This window comes from Suricata suricatta, chromosome 14, assembly GCF_006229205.1.
Source record: "Suricata suricatta isolate VVHF042 chromosome 14, meerkat_22Aug2017_6uvM2_HiC, whole genome shotgun sequence".
Taxonomy (NCBI): domain Eukaryota; kingdom Metazoa; phylum Chordata; class Mammalia; order Carnivora; family Herpestidae; genus Suricata; species Suricata suricatta.
This window is the reverse complement of record NC_043713.1, coordinates 13667317-13693602: the sequence shown is the minus strand read 5'-3', so window position 1 is coordinate 13693602 and position 26286 is coordinate 13667317. Positions and strand designations below refer to the sequence as shown.

General features: G+C 38.5%; 1 protein-coding gene across 2 annotated transcripts in view; it reads right to left on the bottom strand.

Moving 5' to 3' along the window:
* The window catches only part of PIGN (phosphatidylinositol glycan anchor biosynthesis class N), a 113359-nt gene that overhangs the window by 54702 nt on the left and 32371 nt on the right, over positions 1-26286 (bottom strand). For both annotated transcript variants that reach the window (XM_029922189.1, XM_029922188.1), the window contains 8 exons: positions 24957-25087; positions 23991-24107; positions 21133-21173; positions 18344-18403; positions 16697-16789; positions 15964-16019; positions 5424-5502; positions 4087-4269 (listed from right to left, as the gene is read on the bottom strand). In XM_029922189.1, the coding sequence (XP_029778049.1) occupies positions 4087-4269; positions 5424-5502; positions 15964-16019; positions 16697-16789; positions 18344-18403; positions 21133-21173; positions 23991-24107; positions 24957-25087 (760 nt within the window). The remainder of the gene's footprint in view (positions 1-4086; positions 4270-5423; positions 5503-15963; positions 16020-16696; positions 16790-18343; positions 18404-21132; positions 21174-23990; positions 24108-24956; positions 25088-26286) is intronic.

Genomic DNA, 26286 nt, shown 5'->3' with positions numbered 1-26286 from the left:
TATATATATATATACCACATCTTCTTGATCCATTCATCAGGTGATGGACATTTAGGCTCTTTCCATGATTTGGCTATTGTAGAAAGTGCCGCTATGAACATTGGGGTTCATGTGCCCCTATGCATCAGCACTTCTTTATCCCTTGGGTAGATCCCAAGCAGTGCTATTGCTGGGTCATAGGGGAGTTCTATCGATAGTTTTTTGAGGAGTCTCCACACTGCTTTCCAGAGCGGCTGCACCAGTTTACATTGCCACCAACAGTGTAGGAGGGTGTGAAAGGCTTTTTTAAAAGCTATTTCTTTATTTTGAGAGAGAGAGAGAGAGAGAGAGAGAGAGCCCGCACACACCAGCCAGGGCATGAGATGGGAGGAGCAGAAAGGGAGAGAATCCCAAGCAGACTCCACGCTTTCAGCACGGAGCCCAAGGCAGGGCTTGATCCCATCACCTGTGAGATCACGACCTGAGCCGATTTCAAGAGTTGGATACTTAACCAACTGAGGGACCCACATGCCCCAAAAGGCTTTTAAACACTAAGAGTGGGGGATATTTTCTACTTCATCATGAATGGACTCCCCACCTTCCCTTAGCCCCTCAAAAAACACCCCACGACGAGGAACCAGGCTGGTGCGCTACACGGACTCTTCCCTCCAACAAGCACCGGCTGGGCCGCGCACTCTGGGTCTGCTCTGAACCAGGTACTGGCCTCCCCGGAGCTCAGCCCACACGGGCTGACACGGAATCATGAGACTTGGCTTAAGGGGTTAATATTTGGGGATTTTATTCAGTGATAAGAATATAAAGGAAAACATGTGGCAAGATACGGGTATTTAGTTCTAAACCAAGTAACATCTGAACTGCTAAAGCGAAGGAGAAGCGTATGTAGACGTTACATGCAGAATATAATTAAGAGGAGCTGTAACGACATTTATTTAAAGAAAAGAAAATATTCACTGTCTGTAATGGGGATGAGTTAGAAATGACCTGTATGGTTTGAGTGACACCAGCCTGAAGAAGTGACATATTTTGGAGTCAGACATAAATTTAATTCCAAGGCTTCCTTCCATTTGCTCGTCAGTTTGACCAACCCGTTCAGCTTGTCTAAGGCTGTTTCCACGGCGGCCACGAGGGCAGTGCTTGTTGCGAGCCCTCCTCCCTCCGCGGGAGGCCCTCTCTGTTCCCGCGGTGCCAGCGACCCGCTGCTCCTCCAAGAAGCCCAGCTACCTCTCTTCTCTCCTGGCGCCGGCCGCCGGCTCTGTGTCACCTTCCTTTCTTCTGCTAAGCTGTCCTATTCACCCCTGAAGACTTCACTTTGGCAACAACCTCCTGGCGAAGCCTCCCCGCACCCGCCCATCAGCGTCAAGTCCTAACGCATGCACGGCTGTGGTCATCCTACCTCCGAACTGCTCTCCACACCTCCCAGCAGTTAAGACTGCTGACCACTGGCTTTTTCGGTTTCCTTCAGAGGTTGTGTCACTTCCCTAGGTTAGAAACTCTCACTGAAGAGGAATCAGAATGCTTTTGCACACAGAACCAGAGGGTTCAAACACATTTAATAACCTCAGCCATAATGGTCAGTTTGTAACGGTCAAAACTGACACAATGGTCAGTTCTAGGCTAGACTCAGCGTTAGTGCCCAGTTCCGCAAGCACAGATCTAGGTGCTGCTGTGAAAGCACCTTGTAGATGTGATCAAAGTCTACAATCAGCTGACTTTAAATAAGGGAGATTACCCGAGGTCACTGGGGTGGGCCTGGTTCAATCAGTTGAAAAGTCTGAAGAGCGCAATGGCGGCTTCCCTACAGAATGAAGCGTAGCTACTGAATGCGGCTTCAGGTCCTGCCTGCAGGCTCCTGTCTGCCCGTCCTCATGGCCTGACCTGTGGGTTTAGGACTTCCCTAACTAGTCCCCACAATCACATAAGCCATTTCCTTACACTAAATCTCCTAATACATAGATCCCACTGGTTTAACTCTGGCTTAACTCTAAGTGGTACACCAACTCCTCACAAAATAAAGTTTGAAATCTATAGTCTAGCATTTGAGGTCTTTGATTATGACTTCAGCCTCATCTACACTGTTAGTATAATCTCCCATTAGTCCCTTGAACAAACCTTCCCCACATTCTCCCCAAATTGAACTTTTTATTTCAAAAACAGCATGGTGTATAGAAAGAGCATGAATTTAAGTATCAGCCAATATTAGTTCTGTCATTTCATTTGAAGAAACCGTGTATCTCTGTGAGCCTAAATTCCCCTATTTATATTATGAGAATCATAACCACCAGATTTAAGGTACCGTTAAGAGAATAATGCATGCAAAGCACCCACCATAGTCCTGGGGTAGTAGGGCTCAATAAGTATTAATGATCCTAGCGTAATAACACATTTTCCCAACTCTGCCTCTGTTTAGATCATTCAATTTGCTTTAATTCTCATCCTATCCCTGTAGTAGTTACTTTTCTACCAAGACTTACTTTTCCTGTTCTCATCACCCTCTCTAAAGTGAGCTCTCCTCTATCTAATATATATCACAAACAATTAAAGTTGTTAAATATTAAAACTGTCTTTTGCAACGTAGTGTAGTACAGGAGCCTACGTCTGATAAGGTGGCTATGTGTGTACATCTCTTACCTACTTTACTTAATTCTAAGCTCCCTGAGGACAGAATCTAGACTTAATATTTCTTCATAGAGCCTACACAATAGTTAACATTATATTGTACATCCAATTAAACATTCACTGCACTACTAGGTTGATGAATAAAGGAGAATTGCCAGCTATGAAATTGTGTTGACTCATCAATCCAAAGATTTCCTATCTTTTCTCAACAACCCAAACAGCAAGACAAACCTGAAAAGACAGTGTTTGGCACAGGTCTTCTGGATTCAAATCTCAATTCCCCCACAACCTGGCTCGGTGGCCTTTTGCAAAATACTTAAACAGCTTTGGTGTCCTCTTTTGTAAAAGGAAATTATAATGCCTGCTTCCAGCGCTGTTATGAGTTTAAATGACAAAATAAACTCCAAGTGCCCAGCAGAATGCCATTACTGAAACATGGCTGGTTCTGCCTCTCTTCCTACCATGCCAAAAATTATCCCCGTTTTAGCCAATTTTACACACATTCAAATAATAAAAATTACTTGGGGAGAGTTATTTAAGATGCATTAAAGCACTATAAAAATTGAAATAAACATTACTATTCTTTCTTCCATTACAGAAAAATAAAACATAAAACTAGAAAAAAATACCACTAGAAATGCTTGCAAACTATTATTATTAATAAAATATCATCCTGATTATATTACCTTTCAGAGGATTTGTATATGGTAGTAATTATTAGAGAGAATGAAAAAAATGAAAATGGTAATTCTCCCTAATAAATGATAGTTAGCAATATGTTAAAAGAGTAAAGTGTTTTAATGTAGTAAAACCATAAATGTACGGTTATTGTTTACTCAGTTATATGAAGTACTATTACAGTTTTTTGAGGGTTTTTTTTTTTTTGCACTGAAAGTATAGTAAACTAGGGCCTGATTCTTAAAATGAAGACAAATAGAAAGTTCTGAAAATCTGCATTAGAAATATCAGAATTCTTGAAAGAAGGTAAGAATAGTTCCAGAAAAGCACATACATTGTGTAAAAAGGGACATTTTGAGTAACCGATTTTATCACTTCCCAGCTACTAAACTTTTAATATCAGATAAAGTTAAATACATTGATTTGAAGTAGTTTTCTGACCACCTGTACTAGAAAGATATGGGATGCTTACAACCTGCTAAATAACTATTTAAAAAAACAGAAAATGAAAAGTTAATGCCTTAGGAAAATTTAAATTATACAGCTATCTTTATAGCCTCTTAAGTTATGAGGCCATTATTATTTATACATCCTTTTCCCAGCGAAAGAAATAAAGATAACAGAGAAAAAAAGACCCAATATGACAAAAGCAAATGAAAGGTATAAGTTAGCTTACTTGCTACTTGTTCAACTTGCACACTGTATATGAACGTATTACAGCTGAATCAATGTTTCTCCAGTTCTAGTGATTTAACACCATTATCTGAACTGCGTTATATTCTCTGAACATACCTTAACTTCTCGATTAACACCCTTAGTAAGGTTAAAATGAGACTTGATGATCAACAAAGAAGCGTAGGATGTCCATCCGACAAAACCAAGAACAACATTGATGCCCAAGAAGAATCTGTCGTAAGTGTGATAATAGGACAATCCTTTCAGGGCGAGATGAATCAGCTCCTTGCAAAGGGAGACCTGGGCAGAAAGGAAGACATAACTTGCAACAGGGGAAGAATAAGAAAACCTAAGTTTTAAAGAAAGGAAAATTTTTAAAAATTAGAGTGGATAACTATAGATGATGGCTCAAGAACAGATTTTAATTACTCAAGGATCTTCTTGCAAAGTATAAAAGCAATTCCTGGATAGGATAAATTTTGAATCTGGATAAGAAAGGGCATTTAAGATGTAAACTATGATACATATAGTGATTTAAAATAATTCATTCTGTGGAAATACCTACAGATGACACATGAAGGAAAGAAATGGAGACTCTCAAATATTAGTCTCAAAAGCAAAAATACGTATGTTTCTATCATTTTTCATTTTCTCATGTCAGATTACCCAAGTAAGTTATAAAACAGCATGAAAATAGCAAAACAGTAGTTCACTGTTTTAAAACCATAAATAAACATTAGAAGTGCATGGTATTACTTAGGCAATTTGAGAAACTTCTTTTCCTTCTTTGAAATTATGACCATTTAACAAAAAGAAAATCAGTGAAAAACACAGTAGTGTACTTCTTGGGAAAATTCAAAGCTTCAGATAAATCATTAGGCTTCTAAAGACAGTGTGTAGATAATTCTCACCATATAAATATGCCATGTTCTAAAATGCTATGCATTTAAGTAGGGTTATAGAAATTTGGAATACACTTTCTTATTATGAAAAATGGTAACAGTTCATTCCCAATGCTAACCTTAAAAAGTTTACCCAGGGGTGCCTGGGTGGCTCAGTCGGTTAAGCATCCGACTTCAGCTCAGGTCATGATCTCACAGTCCATGGGTTCAAGCCCCATGTTGGGCTCTGTGCTGACAGCTTAGAGCCTGGAGCCTGCTTCATATTTTGTGTCTCCCTCTCCCTCTCTTTCTCTGCCCCTCCCCCGCTCACTCTCTGTCTCCCTCTCTCTCTCTCAAAATAAAAGAGACATAAAAAATAGTTTACCCAGAAAAATATCCGAAATAACAGAAGTATGTCCGTGCCTAAAGTAGCTACTGAGGAAATTCAGTCCTTACTTAAGCGTTCAGGAAAGCTCCTAGGCGCGCCCACCTCGCTCTCCATTGCCTATCTCACCTCTCCCCATACTCCAAATGTTGACGAGCTATTTATATACACAAGGCCCACATACTTACTGCTTCATCATACTTTCTCTGTCTTATATAAGATCTTGCTTTTCTTAAAATGTTTAGCTGTTTAGATTCAGGAAGCCACCTACAAAAGGAAAGGTTAGGTTTAAACATGTCTCCTCATTTCGATGACATTTTTTTCTTTCTTTCTTTTTCTTCCTCAATTGAAAATAAAAGAATGGTAAAAGTTGAGAAAATAAAAACTGAAACAAAACAACAAAAAGGAAGAAATCTAAGGCTAAGTTGTATTATTGCTAGTTATCTGAACCCAAGAAATTGCTTATAGTTAAATTTGGTTTTCTTGACTCAGGTTCTCAACTCCAAAGGACACTTAGGAAGTCATGTGATCCATCACTTTGAAGAAATGAAGTACTCTGGCTAATAAAGAAATTCTGACTAAAACAACGTCATTAACGGGACAGCAACTCGGCGGTGTGAGCCTCAGTGCTCAGCTCCGTGTGCTCCTCGTATGCAGACACAACGGACAAGGCGGGTCCAGTACGGAGTGCTCTCTGTGCCCCGGAGCTAGACAGGGCCTCAGGACTGTCATGATCAGGGCGCCCGGGGGGCTCAGTGTCTGACTTAGCTCAGGTCATGATCTCACAGTTCATGGGTTCGAGCCCTGCGTCGGGCTCTATGCTGGCAGCTCAGAGCCTAAAGCCTGCTTCCGATTCTGTGTGTCCCTCTCTCTCTGCCCCTCCCCTGCTCATGATTTGTCTCTCTCTGTCTCTCAAAAATAAATAAATGTTTTTTTTAAAAAAAAAGAACTGTCATGATCAAAAATCTCCAGGTAATCAAAACCAACAAAGTCAAAGAATAATTTGAACCTCTTTTCCATTCTTATACTACACAATATACTTTTGGTTCTCTTATCTTTTATTTCTCTTTCTGTCATTTTCCTGTCATTTTACCACAGTAGAAGCCTTACACACACAAGAGAAATACTCCTAATACTGTATAAACTGGAAATATATCTAAAGACATTAAGTTTATGGAATGTAAAAACTGAAGAAATATAACCAGAACTCAATTACTTGATTGAAATAAGTATATTTAAACATAAAACTGACTATATACTACTTAATTAAAACTTATAAAGTGAATACCTTCAAAATCCAAAATCATAAAACAGTTATTTAAGGCTCTATTAGGGTTAGGTCATATGAAATTAATATTTTGTATGTAAAAAACTACTAAATTAAATATTGACAATTCACATGATTCAACATAATATAACCACTTATCTTTCTTCTACTTGGTTCCAGCAATTTCCAAATAGATAAGATGGAGACCTAAAGAAGTAACTCTTTTATGCAATGATATTAATTGAGTACAGTCATAGACTTCTTTCTGAATCTGATACTCTCTAGAAAATATATAAATATTACATACAACTTCAGAAAATTCATGAGCCCCAGAAACTCTTCTCTCAGTCCTCTGGAAATCTATAACCTCCCCTGATTGGGAACTCTGCTACTCCAAGGATCCCTAGATCTTTCAACTCAGAGGAACCCAATCACTATTTCAGACTCCAAGAAAATCTCTACCTCTGGACTCAACTGCGATTTGGAGGAAAAAATACTAGAAAGTGGGAATACATGAAAGAAACACAAGTTACTTCAAAATGTTGCCATGGTCCAATTCTTTGTCCTTCAGATACCACACATTTTGGGATATTTTCCTATAAGTCTTAGGACTGGAATCAAAGGGCAGCAGGATTCTTTGAAGGTTATATCCATGTCGAATTTTCCAAGTTTCTATAAAACTCTTCTCATTGGTCTCCCTACCATGCTTTGAACCACTCGGCTTCCTAAAATATGAATTTCAGCTTCTAACTTAACTTGAAATTGATACGGTATCTTATTGTCTACTTTGTCAATTCTAAACTTCCTGGACTATTCATGACCATCTCTTTCTATTCTACTTAATTTCCCATTATCCCAAATGTACATCCTCAGCTATAAAATGATTACACAGGTCACTCTTCACCTATCTTGTTCTTGTTCATAAAGATCCTTCCATCCCTGCTTTCCAAAATCAAATCTTCATCACTCTTTATGGCTCTCTCCAAATCCTGCCTCACACCATTGGCATTTTAGTGGAGTCTAGTATCAATTTGTTTCTCTTCAATTAAATTTTAATCTCCATGGAGACCATTAATTATTTCTATTAAAAGTCCAAATAACACTTAGCAAAGCACTAAGCACATAAAAAGAACCAACAAATCTTAACTGATTAAAATGCTATCAAAATATTGCATAACTAAAACCAGGAGAAAGAGCCATCTGATTGGCTCAGTCGGCTGAGCGTCTGACTTCAGCTCAGGTCACGATCTCACTGTTCATGAGTTCTCATATGAAGCTTTGCACTGATAGCACAGAGCCTGCTTCGGATTCTCTATCTCCCTTTTTCTGTGCCTCTCCCCTGCTAGCACTCCCTCTGTCTCTCTCAAAAATAAATATTAAAAAAAAATTTTTAAGGGGAAAAAATAAGAGAATAATATACAATGCCATTTTTATTATTTTTTAATTTTTTTAATGTTTTATTTATTTTTAATACAGAGAGAGACAGGCATGAGAGGGGGAGGGGCAGAGAGAGAAGGAGACACAGAACCAGAAGCAGGCTCCAGGCTCTGAGCTAACTGTCAGCACAGAGCCTGACGCGGGGCTCGAACCCACAAACGTGAGATCTGACCTGAGCCGAAGTCGGAGGCTTAACCGACTGAGCCACCCAGGCGCCCCACAATGCCATTTTTAAATCACCTAAGTATTTGCTAAATTAAATTAAAAGATGAAAAGAAGGCTTGTCTGGAGCTAAATTACTTAGGCTAATTTATATATGTTCTTAGGCAAATGCTTAAGAATGAAAGAAGAAATATTTTTAAAGAGTATTTATGTTATATTATGTTAATTACATTTCATTATATTATGTATGAAACGTTATGTTATTTAGAATATTTAGGGAAAGAAGTAGTACTCCATATATAACATATACAGTATCAGGCTAATTTATATTTTTCCTAAAAGTACTATTTATAAATGTTGGGACATACAAAAGGTTTTTAAAAAAATATTTCTTTACTTGGGGGGAAAGCGCCAGAGGGGGAGGCGCCAGACGAGGATCTGAAGCGGCTCCGCGCTGACAGGCGTACAGCAGTGAGCCCGGTGTGGGGTTGGAACCCAGGAACCATGAGATCACAAGCTGAGCTGAAGTCGGATGCTTAACTGACTGAGCCACCCAAGTGCCATACACCATTTTATTTCTTAAGAAAAAGAGAAGATCCAAGGAAACACGGGTAAGATGCTAACATTTCTTAAATCTACTTGTGGGTGCAAGGATTTTTGTTATATTCTCCATTCTTTCTGGCATGTTTGAAGAGGGATACATATGTACATATGACATATATAGAAGGCTGCATAAACAACTGCCACTTTGCCTCCAGAGAAAAAGACTGTAAACTAGAACTCAGAAGAGGTAACAATTTAGTATCACTTGTATAATTTTTATTGTGTAGATGCATTGCTTTTTCAATCACATTAACCAGGTTTTTTAAAAGAATACTTAAAACACTAAAATTTAACCACAGTTTCTGGCTATGATGGAAAAGCCTGGACATACCCATGCTCCCACCAGGAACAACTAAAGAGTCTAATAAAATAAAATGAAAAATCACTTTGAAGGTGCTGGAGAGCCACTGAGACCATCAAGAGTAAGAGGTACGATCCTAGAGAGAAGCAAACCAGAGAAGTCGTCCGACAGTCTACAAACGGTAACTCAGGACACCTGCCAATTTCTGGCAAAAGGCTGAGAAGCTGGGCATACCGCTGCTGCCAGGAGGCAGAGAATCCGACGCAGCCTTCAGCCGTCCTATAAGGCTACGAAGATGAAAAATAAAATTTGTGGCTGCCAATGCAGCCAGGACTTGAAGATCCAAAAGAGAAGAAAAATAAGAGAATAATATAATATATAACTTTCATCCTGGATTGTCATTTTTTTAAAGTGTATTTATTTATTTTGAGAGAAAGAGAGAGAGCAAGCAAGCACCCCCATACACACACTCAAGTCGGGGAGGGGCAGAGAGAAAGGGAGAGAGAATCCCAAGCAGGCTCCACACTGTCAGCACAGAGATCCATGCAAGGCATAAACCCACAAACCGAACTGGGAGATCACGACCTGAGCCAAAACCAAGAGTCAGAGGCTTAACTGACTGAGCCACCCAGGCACCTCTCATTCTGGATTTTTAAAAAAAAGACACGCATGAAAAGCTATCTGGAATGACTTAAGCTAACTTAATAGTTTCTGAGGTGAAGTCTTAAGAAGAATGGGAGAAGGCACTCTTCCTCGCAGTGACTTCTGTTCTATGCGGAGAATTCCCATGCCGGTCGGCAGGGAAGTGAGCTGGACGCCCAGCGAGCTCGCAGCTCTGAGGACAGTGGACCAGTGGCCGTGAAGAAGGCGCCTGAACAGGACGGCAGAAGTTTTGCCAGCCTCAAGACACAGAAGCGACAAAGCCTGGTGTTCAGGAGTCACCGAGGAAGGGCTCTGCATGACACTCGCTTTCCATGGAGGTTCCCCAGAGGCTACCCTCCAAGAGCAGACACAACCAGAGGGAACAGGAGACAACAGACACCACGCGGCCCTGAGTCGGCTGTCATTCTGTCAGAGCGCAAGGTGAAACCTCACTGGAGAACGAGGGAATCCAGAGCCTCCAAAACTTTCAGTTACAGTGATGAGCATGCATCTAAAAACCGCCAGACTCAGCAACAGGACCAAATGAAAAGACAGTAGAAGCACACTCACAAATGACCTGCTTACTGGTGGTGTCATCAGCGACACTTTAACTGCGGCTTCGATATCCAATAATAAAGAGCAAGATAGAAAATTGCACCAAAGAACTGGGATCTATTTTATAAGGAAATGAAATGGAAATTCTACAACTGAAAAAAAATTGTCATAACTGAGACTCAGAACTCAAAAGTAGCCAACTGGACAAAGCAGAGGAGAGATCTGGCGTCTTAGAAGACGGGTGGGTAGAAAATATCCTGCCTGAACTCTGAAGAGCAGAAAGAATGAAAACTACAGAAAAGACTACTAAAAACTCCCAATAAAGCCACTGTGAGCCGCCCTAATACTCATACATGTAATTAGAATCCGGGGGGCGGGGGGAGAACTTCGTAGACCTAATATTTGATGATCATGGCAGCAGAATGTTTCTAACAGTAATTTGTATGAAAAAACAAATTTCTTTATTGACTAAATCTTTTACATTGATAACATCAAGTTTTAAAAGAATCGGTAGCAGCAGATCATGCTTAAGTAAAAAGAAAAATGAGTATTAACTGTGCACATTTCTTGGCTATGACTGCTACTATTCCCTCCTTTTTGTAGTTACTAGAACATTGTAGAAGCAAGTAAACCATGTTTTAGGATTGTCAAGAATTTTATCATTGACTATTCAGGTCTCTAGTGTTTGGAGGACAAAAATCTCCTTAAAATGCCGCCCTTTGAAGTGCATTATCTTTTATATCTTCTCAGATTTTTATTACAAAAATATTTCGCTTGTACTTACACATGATATTTTAGGGATACCTAGTGATATCTACTCCATTCCGTTTTAGAATGTCTGTTTAGGTTAACGAAGCAATAGTTCAAGAAGGTAAAGACAGAGAAAGTTATTTCTAGAATAATCTGCACTCCATTACACTGACCATTGGTGTAGAATCTTATTTTTATCTTTGAAGTCATAGCTGAGTAAATAAAAGTTTTCTATGTGTGTGATATAAAAGTTATTTTCTTAAAAAAGAGAAATTTCAATCTTGAAGGGGGAAATTAAACTTATATCAGAAGGGTGACATGGTAAAACAATTCACATGAAAATCGTTATTTAAATTTGGTCTAAGGGAGGAACTTCAATCCATACCTAACAGAAACAAATATATTAAAAAGAACCAAAGTCGCTTTTGCCGTGTTGGCAGAAAATATATTAAAATGTTTTGTTAAAGTTTAACTGCCCTGAGTTTATATAGTGATGTTTAAGTAAAAGAGAATAGCTATTTTTGTTTCTATTGGCAAGGGACATTATATCCTTCCCATTCTCATTTTCTTCTAACAGATCCCTTAAGAAACCTTTCTTGTTGTTTTCCCATGTCACGTAATTTTTTTCCTTTAAAGTTTTCCTGGACCTTCCTTTGGCCTCTATTGTATAGTTTTCATATACATCGTGTATTTCCTCCTCCTCAGGGTACACGAGCATGGGCAAAACTTCTATGCTTCTCCTAGTCACAAAGCTCCACCTGCTGTCCGTCCCTTGGAAGAGCATCAGGTCCAGAGGCTCTAATGAGAGGTTTGAGTTTCTTTGTTGAGTTTTATTTGTCAGAATAGATATTACATGACTTTTATTCCTTCTTAGAAGTCTTTAAGATATAAAAGATAAAATCTACTTATTTTTTTAAATAACAGGATAAAATAGGATATGCAATTACCATATGGATCCACTGGATTCATTTACAAGATACGTTAAAGAACCTTAGCAATTATAGTTTTCTCACATCATGAAACACTTGCTATTTCATCACCGTAGGAATTATTACATTATTCATGCGAGATAAGACTAACTAAAAGAATGGAAGAATGGTGGAAAGATATCACTAAATTAAAATCTACTGATGGTGGTGAAGTGGATCATGTAAGTAAAATCTCAAGACCATAAACCTTCGGATGTCAATATCCTAGATAAATTTTCTCAAAGTGAAGAACTGATGAGTGAATAAAATATTTCTAAGAAGAAAAAGGAAATATGCCCTTATTCAAGAAAGAAGGCTTTAACTGAACAATTGTTTGTAACAAGACCTTGAGCTGTTTTACATAAAGGATCTATAACAATTTCATCTATTATGATGTTTATATGCCAACAATCACTTGATATAGCTTCTAAGTGGATAAGGTTGACATTATATATAAAGGTGATTGGAAGAAAACAGATGGTATAAAAATGAATAAATTCACTGGATTAGAGAAAAATAGGATCCATGGTACTCAGATGGTAAATGGCAACAATTGTTTTTCCCAGTATACTGAACATATGTAATTTTAAAAAAAAGGTACTACTCATAATAGAAATAAAATGTCCAGGAATAAAATAATGAAAAATGTATACTGTGGGGAAAACTATAAAATTTTACTTAAGGACATAACGGGGGATATACATAAGTAAATGTTGGATAGTAATATTCTATATTGTAAAAATGTCAATCGTCACCGAATTACTTCCTAAATATAGTATAATAACCAAGGGAATTTTCATTTTCATATAACTCAAGGTAATGATTCTAACACATAGGAAGAATACGTTTCTTCATTTATACCATTATTTTTATGATTTTGTGATTTGTGCCAATGATTAAACCAGCTATTTATTTCTTGTTTCTTTCTTAAGCATATGCTTTATCAAAGTAATATATGTACATAATTTTAAAAAACAAAAACTGGTGCCGAGGGCACAATGACAACCAATAAACACCTCCCCACCTTTCTCATCTCTGGTCCCCAGACCAGAGACAAAAACTTTTACAACTGTCCGTTTTTAGCTAGACTTGTAGTTATCTCCGTTTTTCTTAATATGCTTTTATTACTATTTCTTGACTGGAGGACCTGAGGCATTTTCTGTTGACTCTTCACGGACTCTGCCAGTTCCTGCTGTCTCCCCCCGCCAACATGGCTGTATTACTATTTTTACTGCTTCAGTTGTCTACGTTGGTCACTTTAAGTAATCTCTACCTCCGACATGGGGCTCAAACTCATAACCCCAAGATCAAGAGTTGTGTGATCTACCCACTGAGCCAGGCAGGTGCCCCTACATCAGCCGCTTTAATAATGTAATACATAGGGGCACCTGGGTGGCTCAGTTGGTTGAGCATCCGACTTCCACTCAGGTCATGATCCTGCAGTTTGTGGGTTCGAGCCCTGTGTCAGGCTCTGTGCTGACAGCTCAGAGCCTGGAGCCTGCTTTGGATTCTGTGTGTGTGTCTCTCTCTGCCTCTCCCCTGCTCACAGTCTGTCTCTCTCTCCTTCAAAAATAAACAGTAAAAAAATTTTTTTAAAATAATGTAATACCTAAACCTCTGTCTTATTTTCTCAACAATGCCCAGAATCTCCACGTTCTGTTTCACGAGGACAATAGCAGCACTACTATTCCATTTATACTTCTCTTCTCCTCTGACTTCCAACATGTAACCCTGTACGCTCGTCAGGGTGGGAAACACATTCTAGTCTGTAATAATAATTAAGTCTTCCTTGCTTTGCCTAAGGGTTGATTCTAAAAGCTGAAAACCAGTATTTATTATGATTATTTAAATACTCTTCACTGAGTAGCTAAGTTTCATGCTAGGATTTAGATTTTCTCATCTATTTCACTGAGCCTATGATCTATATGCTGATGTTCAAACGAATTCTCTTTCTCATACTCCCAGCACCTGTTCAAAATCAACTTACATATTAGGTTGCTTCATACTGGAAGCATGCTTTCCTGTACAGTTTGAAATGTTTCCTTTTCCCTGAAGTGTCCACTTGTCATTGTTTCAGGGGATGAAGAAATGTGTGCCTTTCTGTTTCCTCCAGCTTCTTACTCCATCCATATATTAAAATTCTCACTCAATCCATTTGTGAAAATTCATTTCCGTTCGCTATTCTAATTTGGAGGGCTTGCCTCCCACTTGGACTCTTCTTGTACAATTTATCACACTGTAAGTTTTAGTTGCATTTCTGTTTTTTAAAATATGCATCTTGCACCCTTTCTCATTTTGTAACGTGTGTGCTTTTTTTTTTTAATGGATACAATAGTTCCTCAGCTGTTTCTGAGAACTTTAGCATTTTTAAGTTCTTTAATGTTCCTTAAATTACTTCCTCAGGAGTCAATTCTTCATTTTGCCTTAGACACTTTTTGGTCATTTTGGAGGCTTTTGAGAAATGGTGATTTTTAGCCAGACAAGTCTGCAGGCAGGGCTAAAGCTTCGCTCCAGGGTTCAGGAAGCAACCATGCCGTAGGGCCCCCAGATGGCAGAAGGCTAGAGTGGCTCTGCAGACAGATGTTGAGGTCAAAGCGGGGCAAGTTCATGGTCAGCCAGCAGGCCTAAGTGGAAGAAGGTAGGCAGTGTGCACCTGAACTCTTTGCAGTAGAGTCCCTCTTCCTTGACCAGTTTTGCTAAAGTGGCTGATCTAAGGTACCCACAGGCTCACTTCCAATGTCCCATGGACTTTCTTCATCCCAGGAACTGATAATATATTTCTTGTTCATTTATTTGTTTACTTTATTAAGCTCTGACAGCACCACTACACTGTAAATAAACAGATATATATGATATGTATATGACATAAGATGAGGCAGAGAGTAAAAACTTGCCGTAAAATCTCTATACACATATATGATATCTTACAATTAGGGGCATTCTTCAAAAATAATTCTAGCTTTGATGTAGATTACATAATATTTAGGGTAGATAATTTCATATGATCATAAGTTGCCAAATGCCACTTTTGCCTGGGCTTTGCTCTCCTATTCGCACAAATACACACACCCGAAGTCAGGCATGGATTCACCTTATTCAGAGGGTAGGGCAGTATTTAATAAGCCTTTCTGGTTTATGAATCCCACACTAGGACTGCAGATGTGTCAAAAATAATTCCAGTGAAGTCATTCAAACACATCGCTAACACCCATATTTTGGAGAGCTAAAGAGTTCAATCAAAAGTCAAGAGCAAGCAAAATCCTTCCTAATTAAATGTGAATCCGTGCAAATGAAAACGAACCTTGAGGAGAAGTAAAGGAGGCTGAACATACCTCAAAGTCGGTAGCGCCAGGTTCGTGACTCAAATTTCCCCACTCTTGCTTCTAGGAAAACAGATCTAGGACAGCCAAATCCTGCTGCCCACCGAAGTCTGTTCTCCTTCCCCACCCACCAGTTAGTTGTCAGTGTCTCCCAGAATTGTGTCATTGGCCTCTTCTTGTCACTTTCTACTTCTAGAGCCTCCTATATGTGTAAGAGTTAACACACCACGTTAGCTTATGCTGATGCCTTCACATCTTCATAACCGACTCTAATCTCTACGTTGCGATCCAAGTCGCTAATTTGTTACCCTAATTTTATGTCTACTTCCAACTAATTAATTGGTTTCTTCAAATATAAGCTGAACTCAGAAACGTTCATCCTTGCCCCTTGAACCATCTTCTCTTTATTTTCACAAGTCAAAATGGTACCGTGTCCCAATCAGCCAAGCAAAGAGCCCCCACACCTTCAATCAAGCCCTGTGGACTCTAACTCTTTAACTTCAATCTCCCACAGCTCTCTGGGCCCCTTTATCTCCTTTTGCAGCCACTCAAGGTGCCTGGTATCTGGGCCATTATTTATAAAAGCAAGAGAAGCAGTTTTCATTTTGGAGTCTGCACTAATGTAAATCAAAAAGAAAAAGTTTCTAAGTAACTATCCTGTCAGCCCTCAAACTCATTAAAATATTCCTTCCTAGAAGTTAGTAAAAAAAATACGAGACTTACTTAAATGGTATAAACAAAAACGGTAAAGTAACTTCTTTTTTCTGAGTCATTTTCACCTAGGAACCAAGTATGAAAATATTTTATTATATTATAAATGAGACAAAAATTAATTTCATTTTGAAATACAAACATCCATTAAAATGGCTCTTTGGGGAGATGGTTCACTGCTTTGAAACTAAATGGAATTTTATGTTACTATATTATTTCATAAGTATTTAAACAAAAAATTTCAGATTAGCATACCACCACAATGAGCTGAGAATTAATCATATCAAGCTTGCAAAAGAACATACTGTTCTTTTAAACTAATTCAGGAATTAATCTAATTAAACTGTATTTCTTTTATTCTTAGAAAACGGAACAAGCCAAGCTGCCTGCAGAGTAGCAGAAAGTTGCAGTGAAAGCATCACCTCTCTAACTTGTCTTCATGCACAGGGCGGCTGGGCATGAAATGATGAGAAATGTTGCAATCTCTCATACTACTTCTCGGGGGCAAATTCCAACCAGTCAATAGTTGCTGTAGTCTTTGTAAGCATATGTGGTGGTCCTCAAAGGTAATTCTACACACTCAAACTGATTCCTGCACCTCACAAATGTTAAACGTTGTGACACTAGTCAAAGACACAAAATTTAAAGATCACAAACTATAGAAACTGATCTCTTTATATTTTCACGTAATATATTTGATGTTAAAATTGTAGTAGTATCTATTTTTGTGTGTGCCTTGTTTTACCTTGAATTGTTCAAGAATCTGTATTGCATTTGTAAACATGCTCTCTGCTTTGAAGAGATCCGTGTTGTTAAGATAATCTATAGGAAGGATGCCCTGTAAATAAAAAACACTGGTTTAATATTAGTATTAATTTTATTAGTATAATATTATTAGTATTAACAACTCAGGCTAATCTTATAAAACAAAACAGAGTTACAAAGAAAACAATAAAGACAAGACATGTAGAAGAATAAATTACTAAAATAATTAAGCAAAATGTACTTTTTAAAACTATAACTGAAATATGTTCTATTATTTTTTCTTACAAAGTAGATACAATAAATAAAGCAACAGAGATGAAATAAACTCAATAAAATCTAGTATCTATTGAAAGACTACTGTGTGCTAAGCAGTAAACTAAATGTTTGGCGCACACAAAAAATCCCTATGGTGGGCCATAGCCAGTATCCTTAAAAAAGAAAAAATGACATAATAAGAAAATTGAGAGCATACCAAGCACAGTAAGAGTAAGGGCTGTTTTATTAAACTTCTGTTTCAGTTCTATACATACACATATGCTTATGACTAGATGGCTCATTTACCCAAAGTTCAGAGTTAGAGGACATTGTTTAAAAAAGGTTTTTTTAATGTTTATTCATGTTTGACCGAGAGAGAGACAGATAGACAGAGTGTGAGCAGAGGAGGGGCAGAGAGAGAGAGAGGGAGACACAGAATCCAAAGACAGGCTCCGGGCTCCGAGCTGTCAGCACAGAGCCTGATGCGGGGCTCGAACCCACAAACTGCACGATCATGACCTCAGATGAAGTCAGATGTTTAACCGACTGAGACCCCCAGGCACCCCAACAGTGGGTTTCTAATGGAGCCCTACCTTCCTTTACTGAAGGATAAATAACCCAAGCTAGCTCACTCACAAGGTAAGCAGTGGAATTTGACTCTTGAGAGTCAAGGAACAAAAGCACAACAGGGAAAATACTCTTCTCCCCCAGTGTTGGCGCACTGAGCACAGTAGTTTGGTTCTTCCTTCCTTCCAAGTCTCTGGTGCTTCGTTGGTTCCTGTTCATTTCCAAGCCTGGATTATGAGCACCCTTCAAGTCAACAACCCAGTAATATCTTCTTAATAAATTCCCTTTAAATGGATTCAGTTTCTGCTGCTTGCAAAATCTATCTATTACCACTTATAACAAATACAAAGATAAATCTATGTACATTTTAGAAAAAAAATTTTTTAAATAAAAGCTATTAGGCTTCTGCTCCATGTTGTAGATTGTAATACATACACAGTTACTTACTTAGAAAAAAACAAAGGAAAATAAGTTTTAAATGTAACCAAAGAGTATTCAGAAAGACATAAAAAGTAAATTTTACTGTACAGTAACTATTTTATTCTGAGAGCTGATAAGAAATTTTATTCCTGGGGTGCCTGGGTGGCGGGTGGTTGAGCGTTCGGCTTTGGCTCAGGTCATGATCTTGCAGTTCATGGGTTCGAGCCCCACATCGAGCTCTGTGCTGACAGCTCAGAGCCTGGAGCCTGTCTTTGGATTCTGTGTATATGTGTCTCTCTCTCTAACCTCCCCTGCTCATGCTGTCTCTCTCTCTTTCAAAAATAAATAAAATGTTAAAAAAATTTTAAAAATTATTATTCCTTACCACTGAATTAAGGGGAAAGGGAACTCCAATAAGGGAAGCCATCAACGGTGCAATATCAGCCTACAAACAGAAAATGTTCAGTTCTAGTGAGTTTACAGACATTGATAAGAAAATTATACAATTTAATGCAACTATATTTTGACTATCATCGTGATGTTCATTATAATCCCTTACCTTCAAACATTTATTTAATTCACAATAGATATAAATTTCTAAAGATGTCATTTGCTATGGCTGCATTAACTTACACACTAGAATAAGAAGTTAGACCCCTGGTGGCTAAGAACTTGACCACTCCATGTGATAGTTTTTCGGTATTATGAAAAGGATGCCTGAACTAGACAGAAAGTAAATGGCAAGACAAGGCTTTAACTGGAGAAAGGGACATATTAGGAAAGAAAGTGTGTACCAGAAGGCTTAGCCAGACACTGAAGTCCAGAAAAGACGTAACCCCCCCCCGTTTCCCGGACACCTGTTTGTGCCTCTACTCCATTTCCTTGTCTCCCTCTCACTCCTCAGCCCGCGACAACTTCTGACCCTTCGGTGTCCCCAGACACTCGCCCTTCCAGAGCCAATACCCTCTATTTTTCTAAATCTGACTGTTTTTATGTTAGTCCTTTTCATTTTTCAGGCAGTCACGGGGTTTAGATGTCAGAATACCCAGTTTCAATCCCTTGCTGCAATCTCTGAGTCCTTGGGCAGGTCATGTGACCTCCTCAATGCCATGGTTTCCTTATCATCTATTTATTTTCTTATCTTTTATTTAAAAAACTCCCTTACAGGGTTATGGCATGATTAAAGGTGATTAAATGTAATAAAGTACCTGGCACATAATGATCCTGCAACAAATGGTGGCTACAAACGCTTTTCTGGTTATTTCAACACCTGACTTCTCAGCAGCACACCGTGTAGACCCGTCCCTTCTTGGCATCGGTAACACCACGCACTCCGCTCAATGTCTTCGGTCTCCCTAGGGCTCCTTTCCAGACACCATCTCTAGGGCCCCATTTAACGGTGGAGTTTGGTCCCAGCTCTCAGTGTTTCTCAGTGTTTTAGCATCTGGACTCTCCTACTAAGCGCCATCCCAAAGAAAACTGGGAAAACTCCAGTGGCCTCTAACTGCCTGTGCCTTTCCCCCAGAAGCCACTGGTGACCTCCAGAAGCCACTGGTGACCTCCTCTAATCTGTTCTTCACGCTGCAGCCAGAGGAATCCTTTCCCAAAAAACAGGTCATGTCACTCTCCACACTTCAAATGCTTCAAGGGCTTCCTCAAGCTTTAGGATTAAGTCCACAGGCCCATAAGACCCCGCGGGGTCTAGTACCTCCCCAGACATCACACCACAGTCTCCGTTTCCTTGGCTCCTTTAGTACAGCGGGGGTCCTCTTAACCGGAGCTCTGTGTGCACGCTGCTGTCTCTACCCAGAAAGGGAGAGGGAACAGCATGTGCCCGGTAACTCCTACTTAGTCTTCAACCTCAGCTCAAACCTCTAGTTCTCAGGAAGACTTTGCGGACCACACGGTCTATCAGATACATCCACTCTATGCCCTCATAGCTCACAGCCCTCTTTTGTACTACTTATATATATATATATATATATATATATATGTACTACTTATATATATATATATTATAAAATATAATTTTATATTTATTTGTATAATAATGTGTTTAATGTCTGTTCTCACCCCTAAACTGTAAGCTTCTCAGGGAAGGCATTTTGTCTGCTTTTCCTCACCATTTTATCCCTTATACATGCTTAATGTTAACGTTTGCACAGTGTTTTAAATACAATGCAGACACATAACAATGTTGGTGGAAGGAACGAACAAAGAAATTCTCATCTAGTATAGTTTGAAGTAGGAGTAGTCACAGAGTAATAGCTGAATCTACATTTAGTTTTAAATTGTCATCCAGTCTGGCTATATGTTTTATGATCTTCAATTTATTCCCCATCCTTCTGACGGTGATTTTTACTGCAAACTAGTTAAACTGTTACTCTAATTTTTTACATTTCCATTTATTTGGGTAATATACAGCCAGCCCTCTTTAATATGCTGACCGAGACCAGGCTTCTGCACTCACGGGTCCAAAAATGAGATCCACAATAAGCAATGCCAGTTTGTGAGGTGACTCGGAGAAGGTAAAATATGCCTGCCACCTTGAAGGCCCTATGCCAACAATGCCATGCCTTCTACAAATAGTGAGGACGGCTGTCTGCAGAGCGCATCTTCAACAATGAAAATTCCACGTTTCGTATTTACACATAATGTTACCAGTCTGACTTGATTAGGTTGACCATGGGGAATAATCTAAAGTTTCTAACGGAGTAATCTATGTTTTGTTATCTTTTTTCCACTGCATTTGTAAGCATCCTGGGTAGAATTAAAGATAAAATATGTGCTAATAAAAAAGAAACGGGAGCAGAAACCGTAATAGGGTTTTATTAGGTCTGTGCTCAGAGCAACTGAGCCACCCAACCACGACAGGACAACACAGGGACTGAACAGCCATGCAGATTTCAATTCACATAATAAGTCTTTAATTAGCCAATGTCATTTGGAGGGAGTCTCCTTTCAGTTTTACTTGAAGCTTTTTCGATTTTGCCAAAAGACAGATTATTTGGGTTAAAATATTTGTACTAGAAGGATTTCCCTCGGTGATTGAAATGTTTTGAAAAATATTTATCATCATTATTATTAATATTCTTTTTCAGACTTTTTTTTTCGGCCTAAACGTCTTCTGGGAGAGAACATTAAATGTGAATGCGACTAAATCGAACTGAATACCTGACGGACATCGTGCCTCTTCCAGCTCTCTAGTTCCCATTCTGAAACAAAATGAGACACAACAGCTGATGTTAAGATTTTTAAAAAAGGATATTTTAATTATTAAGAGAAATCAATGTGTAATATGAAATAAAAGTACTGGGAAAGGCTATTTTAAGCCAACTATGAACAAAAAAGACACTTAACAGGCACAGCTTATATTTTTAAATCTAGAATTTAGAAGAATAGCTTTAAAGTAAATATTGGAAGTTTTCTGTGATGATTTATTAAACTTTCAAAATGCTCATTTGCAGACAATTGTTTCAAAACATCAAAAGGGCAAGGAAGGGAAGGAGGAAGAGGCACAGTGATAATCACTATCAGCATGGGGACGACTAATGACAGTCCTGCTCCAGGGAGTAATTAAAGCCACTGATAGTGAGTTAGACAACCCAAGCTTTCTTTTCTTTCTGTAAAGACAGTTGCTTGCAAAATACTTAAAAATGTAGCTGTGATGCTCCCACCGTCACTGATCCCAGATGTTAAAATCCTATAGTGAGTTACAGTTAAAACAGCCTTCAGAGATAACCTTATTTCCCTATTTTTCTACATATAAATTCAGAAATTTCAATAAGCAGCAATCAAAACAAATGATTATGAGAGACCATGTCTTCATTTAATCACCTTAAGATGTATTACCAAAAGGGTTCTAAGATGTTTTTATGATGAAATTTCCTTTAATAAGCTAGCGAAGTTTAAAAATATGTTCCTGGTTCTACTAGTCAGCTACTAAAAAATTCACAATAATAACCTGACAAAGAGAAATGCACATTCCCTTTCTCTATAACTTATGATACCTACTATTCATAGAAGAAAAAATATATTCCTCTGTAATGATTCTTAAAGTCAAGTTATTCTAAAACATTAATTCACTGAGAAATCAACTGCCAAAGTTTTATCTTCCAAGCACAAACATTCTATTTAACCTAGCTTCTCTTAGACCCAGTCTACCGATTTACCACAGAGCATAGGAATGTAAAATGGTGCAGCTGCTTTAGCAAACAGTGTGGCTGTCTGCAAAAAATTAAACACTGAGTTACATATGACTCATTATTCCATCACTAGGTGCCTATCCAAGAGAAATGAAAACATGTCTACACAAAAACTGGTACACAAATGTTCACACCAGCACTATCCTAAGAGCCAAATGTGGAAACAATCCAAATGTCTATAAGATAATTGGATAAATAAAATATGGTCTATACACACAATGGAATATCATTCAACTATAAAAAATAAACTATTTACACATGCTACAATACAGATGAACCTTGAAAAAACTATGCCAAGTGGAAGAAGCCAGACACAAAGACCATACAGTGAGTAACTCCACTTATATGAAATGTCCAGCATAAGCAGATCCAGAGAGAGAACGTATAATGGTTGCCAGGTGAGGGGGAAAGCGGGGAATAAGGTGTGACTGCTAATGGGAAAGGGGTTTCCTCCGGGGTGCTGATGAAACGGTTCATAACCAGAGAGTAGAGGGGATGACACAGTCTTGTGAATATGCTAAAAAACAAACAAACAAAGGTACACTAAAAACCTGAATTAAAGCGGCATGAGAATTTTATCTTGATAAAAAAATGAATCCAAAAAAAAGAGTCTAAGGATATTTTGTGATGCAAACCAAAGAATCTTCTAGGACAGAAATAGGTAAACACGTCTGTGCGTGTACATCCCTGGGGAAGGTCTTAAAAAGAAAATCTCCAGGCCTCACCCAGACTCATAGAATTAAAATATCTAAGGACAAAGTCTGCAAATCTTTTGGTTGTTTGTTTTTAAGTTTATTTATTTTTAGAGACAAAGAGATATGGGATGGGCAGAGAGAGAGACAGAGAGAGAGAGAGAGAGAGAGAGATAGAGAAAGAATCCTAAGCATTCTCCACACCAACAGCACAGAGCCCAGTGTAGGGCTCGAACTCACAAACAGTAAGAACATGACCTGAGACAAAACCAACAGACTAATTTAACCAACTGAGCCACCCAGGTGCCCCAATGGAAATTTGTTTTTTAATCTGTATTTTTAACAAGTGTTTTGAGTAAGTTTTATGCAACTAATCTGGAGTGAGGCATTTGAAAGGACTTTGTTTTGTCCAATTAATAAAAAGTCTGGAACTCTTAAAAAAAAACCTTACCTCACAAAATAAGCAGAGCTCCAGGAAAAAGGAATTCATTTTCCTCATGGATTAGGAAGGAAGGGAGGCTTGGGTAACACAGAAAGCCTTCAAAAGTACTAGAGACAAGGCAAATCAGTCCAGGTGCGAAATGTCAACTGTGACATATGTGTGATTTATCTGACTGATAGTCTTTGCAGGTTAAGATATGACTCAGGAATTTGATGTAAGTCCCAGCAATAAAAAGGCTTGTGGAAAAAAAAGTCATCATATAATTTATACTTGTATCTTCATAAGGCAGATAACTAACATTGTATATTTCAATCTGAATATTATAAACCAAATAAGAAGAACTATACAAAAGTAACACATAAAAATAGTAATGATACAAATAGCAAAATGAAAACTATAACTAGAAAAGTGATTTTTTAAAGTTAAACTTTGGTTTTATTTTATTTGAATGTTTGTTTATTTTTAGTGGGGGAAGGGCTAGAGAAGGAGAGAAAGAGAGAGACCCGAGCAGGTTCCACACTGTCAGCACAGAGCCCAGTGAAGTGCTTAAACTCATGAGCAGTGAGACCCTGACCCGAGGCGAGAGCAAGAGTCAAACACTTAAGCGACGGGGCCACCCAGGCGCCCTCCTTAAACTCTGGTTTTATTTTAAAATGTTATATTTATGAAAACAATAAAGATAAGTGTTTTTACCTTTCAAAAACACATCATCAAATTTCTGAGCTGATACTTTTTGGGGATACTTGATTCCAGCTCCCCAAGTGACAAATGGAGTTAAAGTCTCTGAAGGATGACCAGCCCCATGGGCACCTGTAAACAAGACATCAAGAGTAATAGCTTATAAGAACTCATACCTAAATATTTTTTAATCTTTTAAAGAATTGACCTGTATGTATTTCTACTTCTAGCCACAACACTCCCAAATGCTTACAACTCTGTATAGTACTTATTTTAAAATATTCCCATAGCAATTCAGAGCATCAACGACAGACAGGCCAAAACAAAACAAAAAGAACGTCTGTTGACTGACTGGTTGAAAGAAGAACAAGAATAGTAACAAGACGACGTGGAGGAGATGCGGCCAGAATAGCGCCACACGGGACAAGCAGCCAGTCAGTCCAGGCCAGGTCTGTTCTGGAGAGGACAGCAAACTCTCTTGGTGAGTTTCTTCCAGGTGACTCTGACTGGTGTAACCAAAAGCCGCCAACAGAGTGGAGCCAGCTCACTAGGATTCTGCACGGTGATGTGGGGACCCAAACTGCACCTTCACCTTGTTTGTTTTCTGTGCACTCACATGGTCATCGAGGGTGGACTTCCAGGGGCCCTGGGGCTCCTGGTTACACCACCGTACACTTCCCGTTTGTCATCACTTACAGTTAATTATAGGTAAATAAGATAGGCACTTTTTGTTTTCTTCTCCATACTTTTCCCTAACTTCTCATTTTAAATGAGAATATATTCCTTTTATAGCCAGAAGAAAGACTCTTTATATAAGATCAGGGTTTTTATACTAACATGTAACATGTTAAGCATGTGATCACGTGCTAGACATCCTGCACATACTAAGACATCTGGTCCTCATCAAATCACAAGACACCTGCAAGCTACGTTTACAACTACTTTAATCATAAAGTGCGCGCCGCTTAAAGACGGACTAACCCCAGTCTGTCATTCCGTGGTCCGAGGTAAAGATAAATGCTGTTTTCCCGTCGTTTCCATAAAAGTGTTCAAGAACGGACACCATTTCTCTTACGCCTGCATCCACTAGTTTGATATTGTCCTTATAGTCCCTGTTCAAAAGGAAACAGAAGAGCAAATTCATTTGGAAAAATCAAATTTCTTCACCATGAACCTAATATGAATCATCTAAAGCTATTAACTCCTAAAATACTTCTTTATTTCCTTAATATTTTAAAATCAGAGCTCTTGATATGTTAAAAAGAATATTCTCTTCTTTTAAAGAAGCAAAAGAATCTGAAACAGTTTTCAGAAAAAGTTTAAAAGGAGAATACTCTCCAACACTGATTAGCAAATATATTTCAATGAATGCTTTTTACTTCTCAAATGCATTAATTATGACTTTCAAGTTCATGCTCAAATGCATTAATTATGACTTTCAAGTTCATGCTCATAACGCAAACTATATTGTTCTTGTCACATTAACAGGTATCAATCACTGTTTCAAATATAAAATGTTCTCATCCCTTAGAGTGTTTGTGACATAAAACATTAACATAAAATTATAAACAAATTATATTTAAGCTTCCATACAGTTGACTAGGTTGGCTTTGTATTATTTCTATCACTTGAAATAGTCCATCGATGCTGGGGGCCGCATTGGCCTCGCTGGATGATACAGTCACAGCGAAGAAATGGCAGATGTTTGCACAGCTCCTGCCATGAAGCGAAACTGGTATCGCCTTCTATTATTGGCTCATATTGGGAATGGGTCCACTATTATTGATTAGGCCTCACAATGTTCCAAATCAGACCGATATTCCCCACACAGTTACCCCATAAGAAAAAGCATATTCCTGACCCTGCATAAAGGATTTCAGATCAAACACTGCAGACGTTTGCCAAAAGGCTCTTCTAATGAGCCTTGCAGACCCAAGACATAACTAATAAGGGGGGCTGAGAACACAAGAGTTACGATTAACTCTGGCCTGGAGAAAAGAGCCTAACTTAGAGATAAGCAACAGACAAGGACCTGACATAAGTTGCTACATATACCTTTGCTAATTGGAGCCACAAATACCCTCCCTTGTACCGACTTCAGTTATGAGGCTGGATAAGAATGTGGGAAACCTGGGTGCAAGGCCGACACAACTAGGGCCCCCATTGTGCTCATATCAAAAAAGGGGCTTTCTCAAGCAACTTGTTAAGAAGCATTCTTTCTCTTGTAGTTAATGAGCCAATCAAAATAACTCCTAGCCTATCTATGTACAACTTAACCTATGTTTTAATCTTAGCTTTACTAACTTAAATA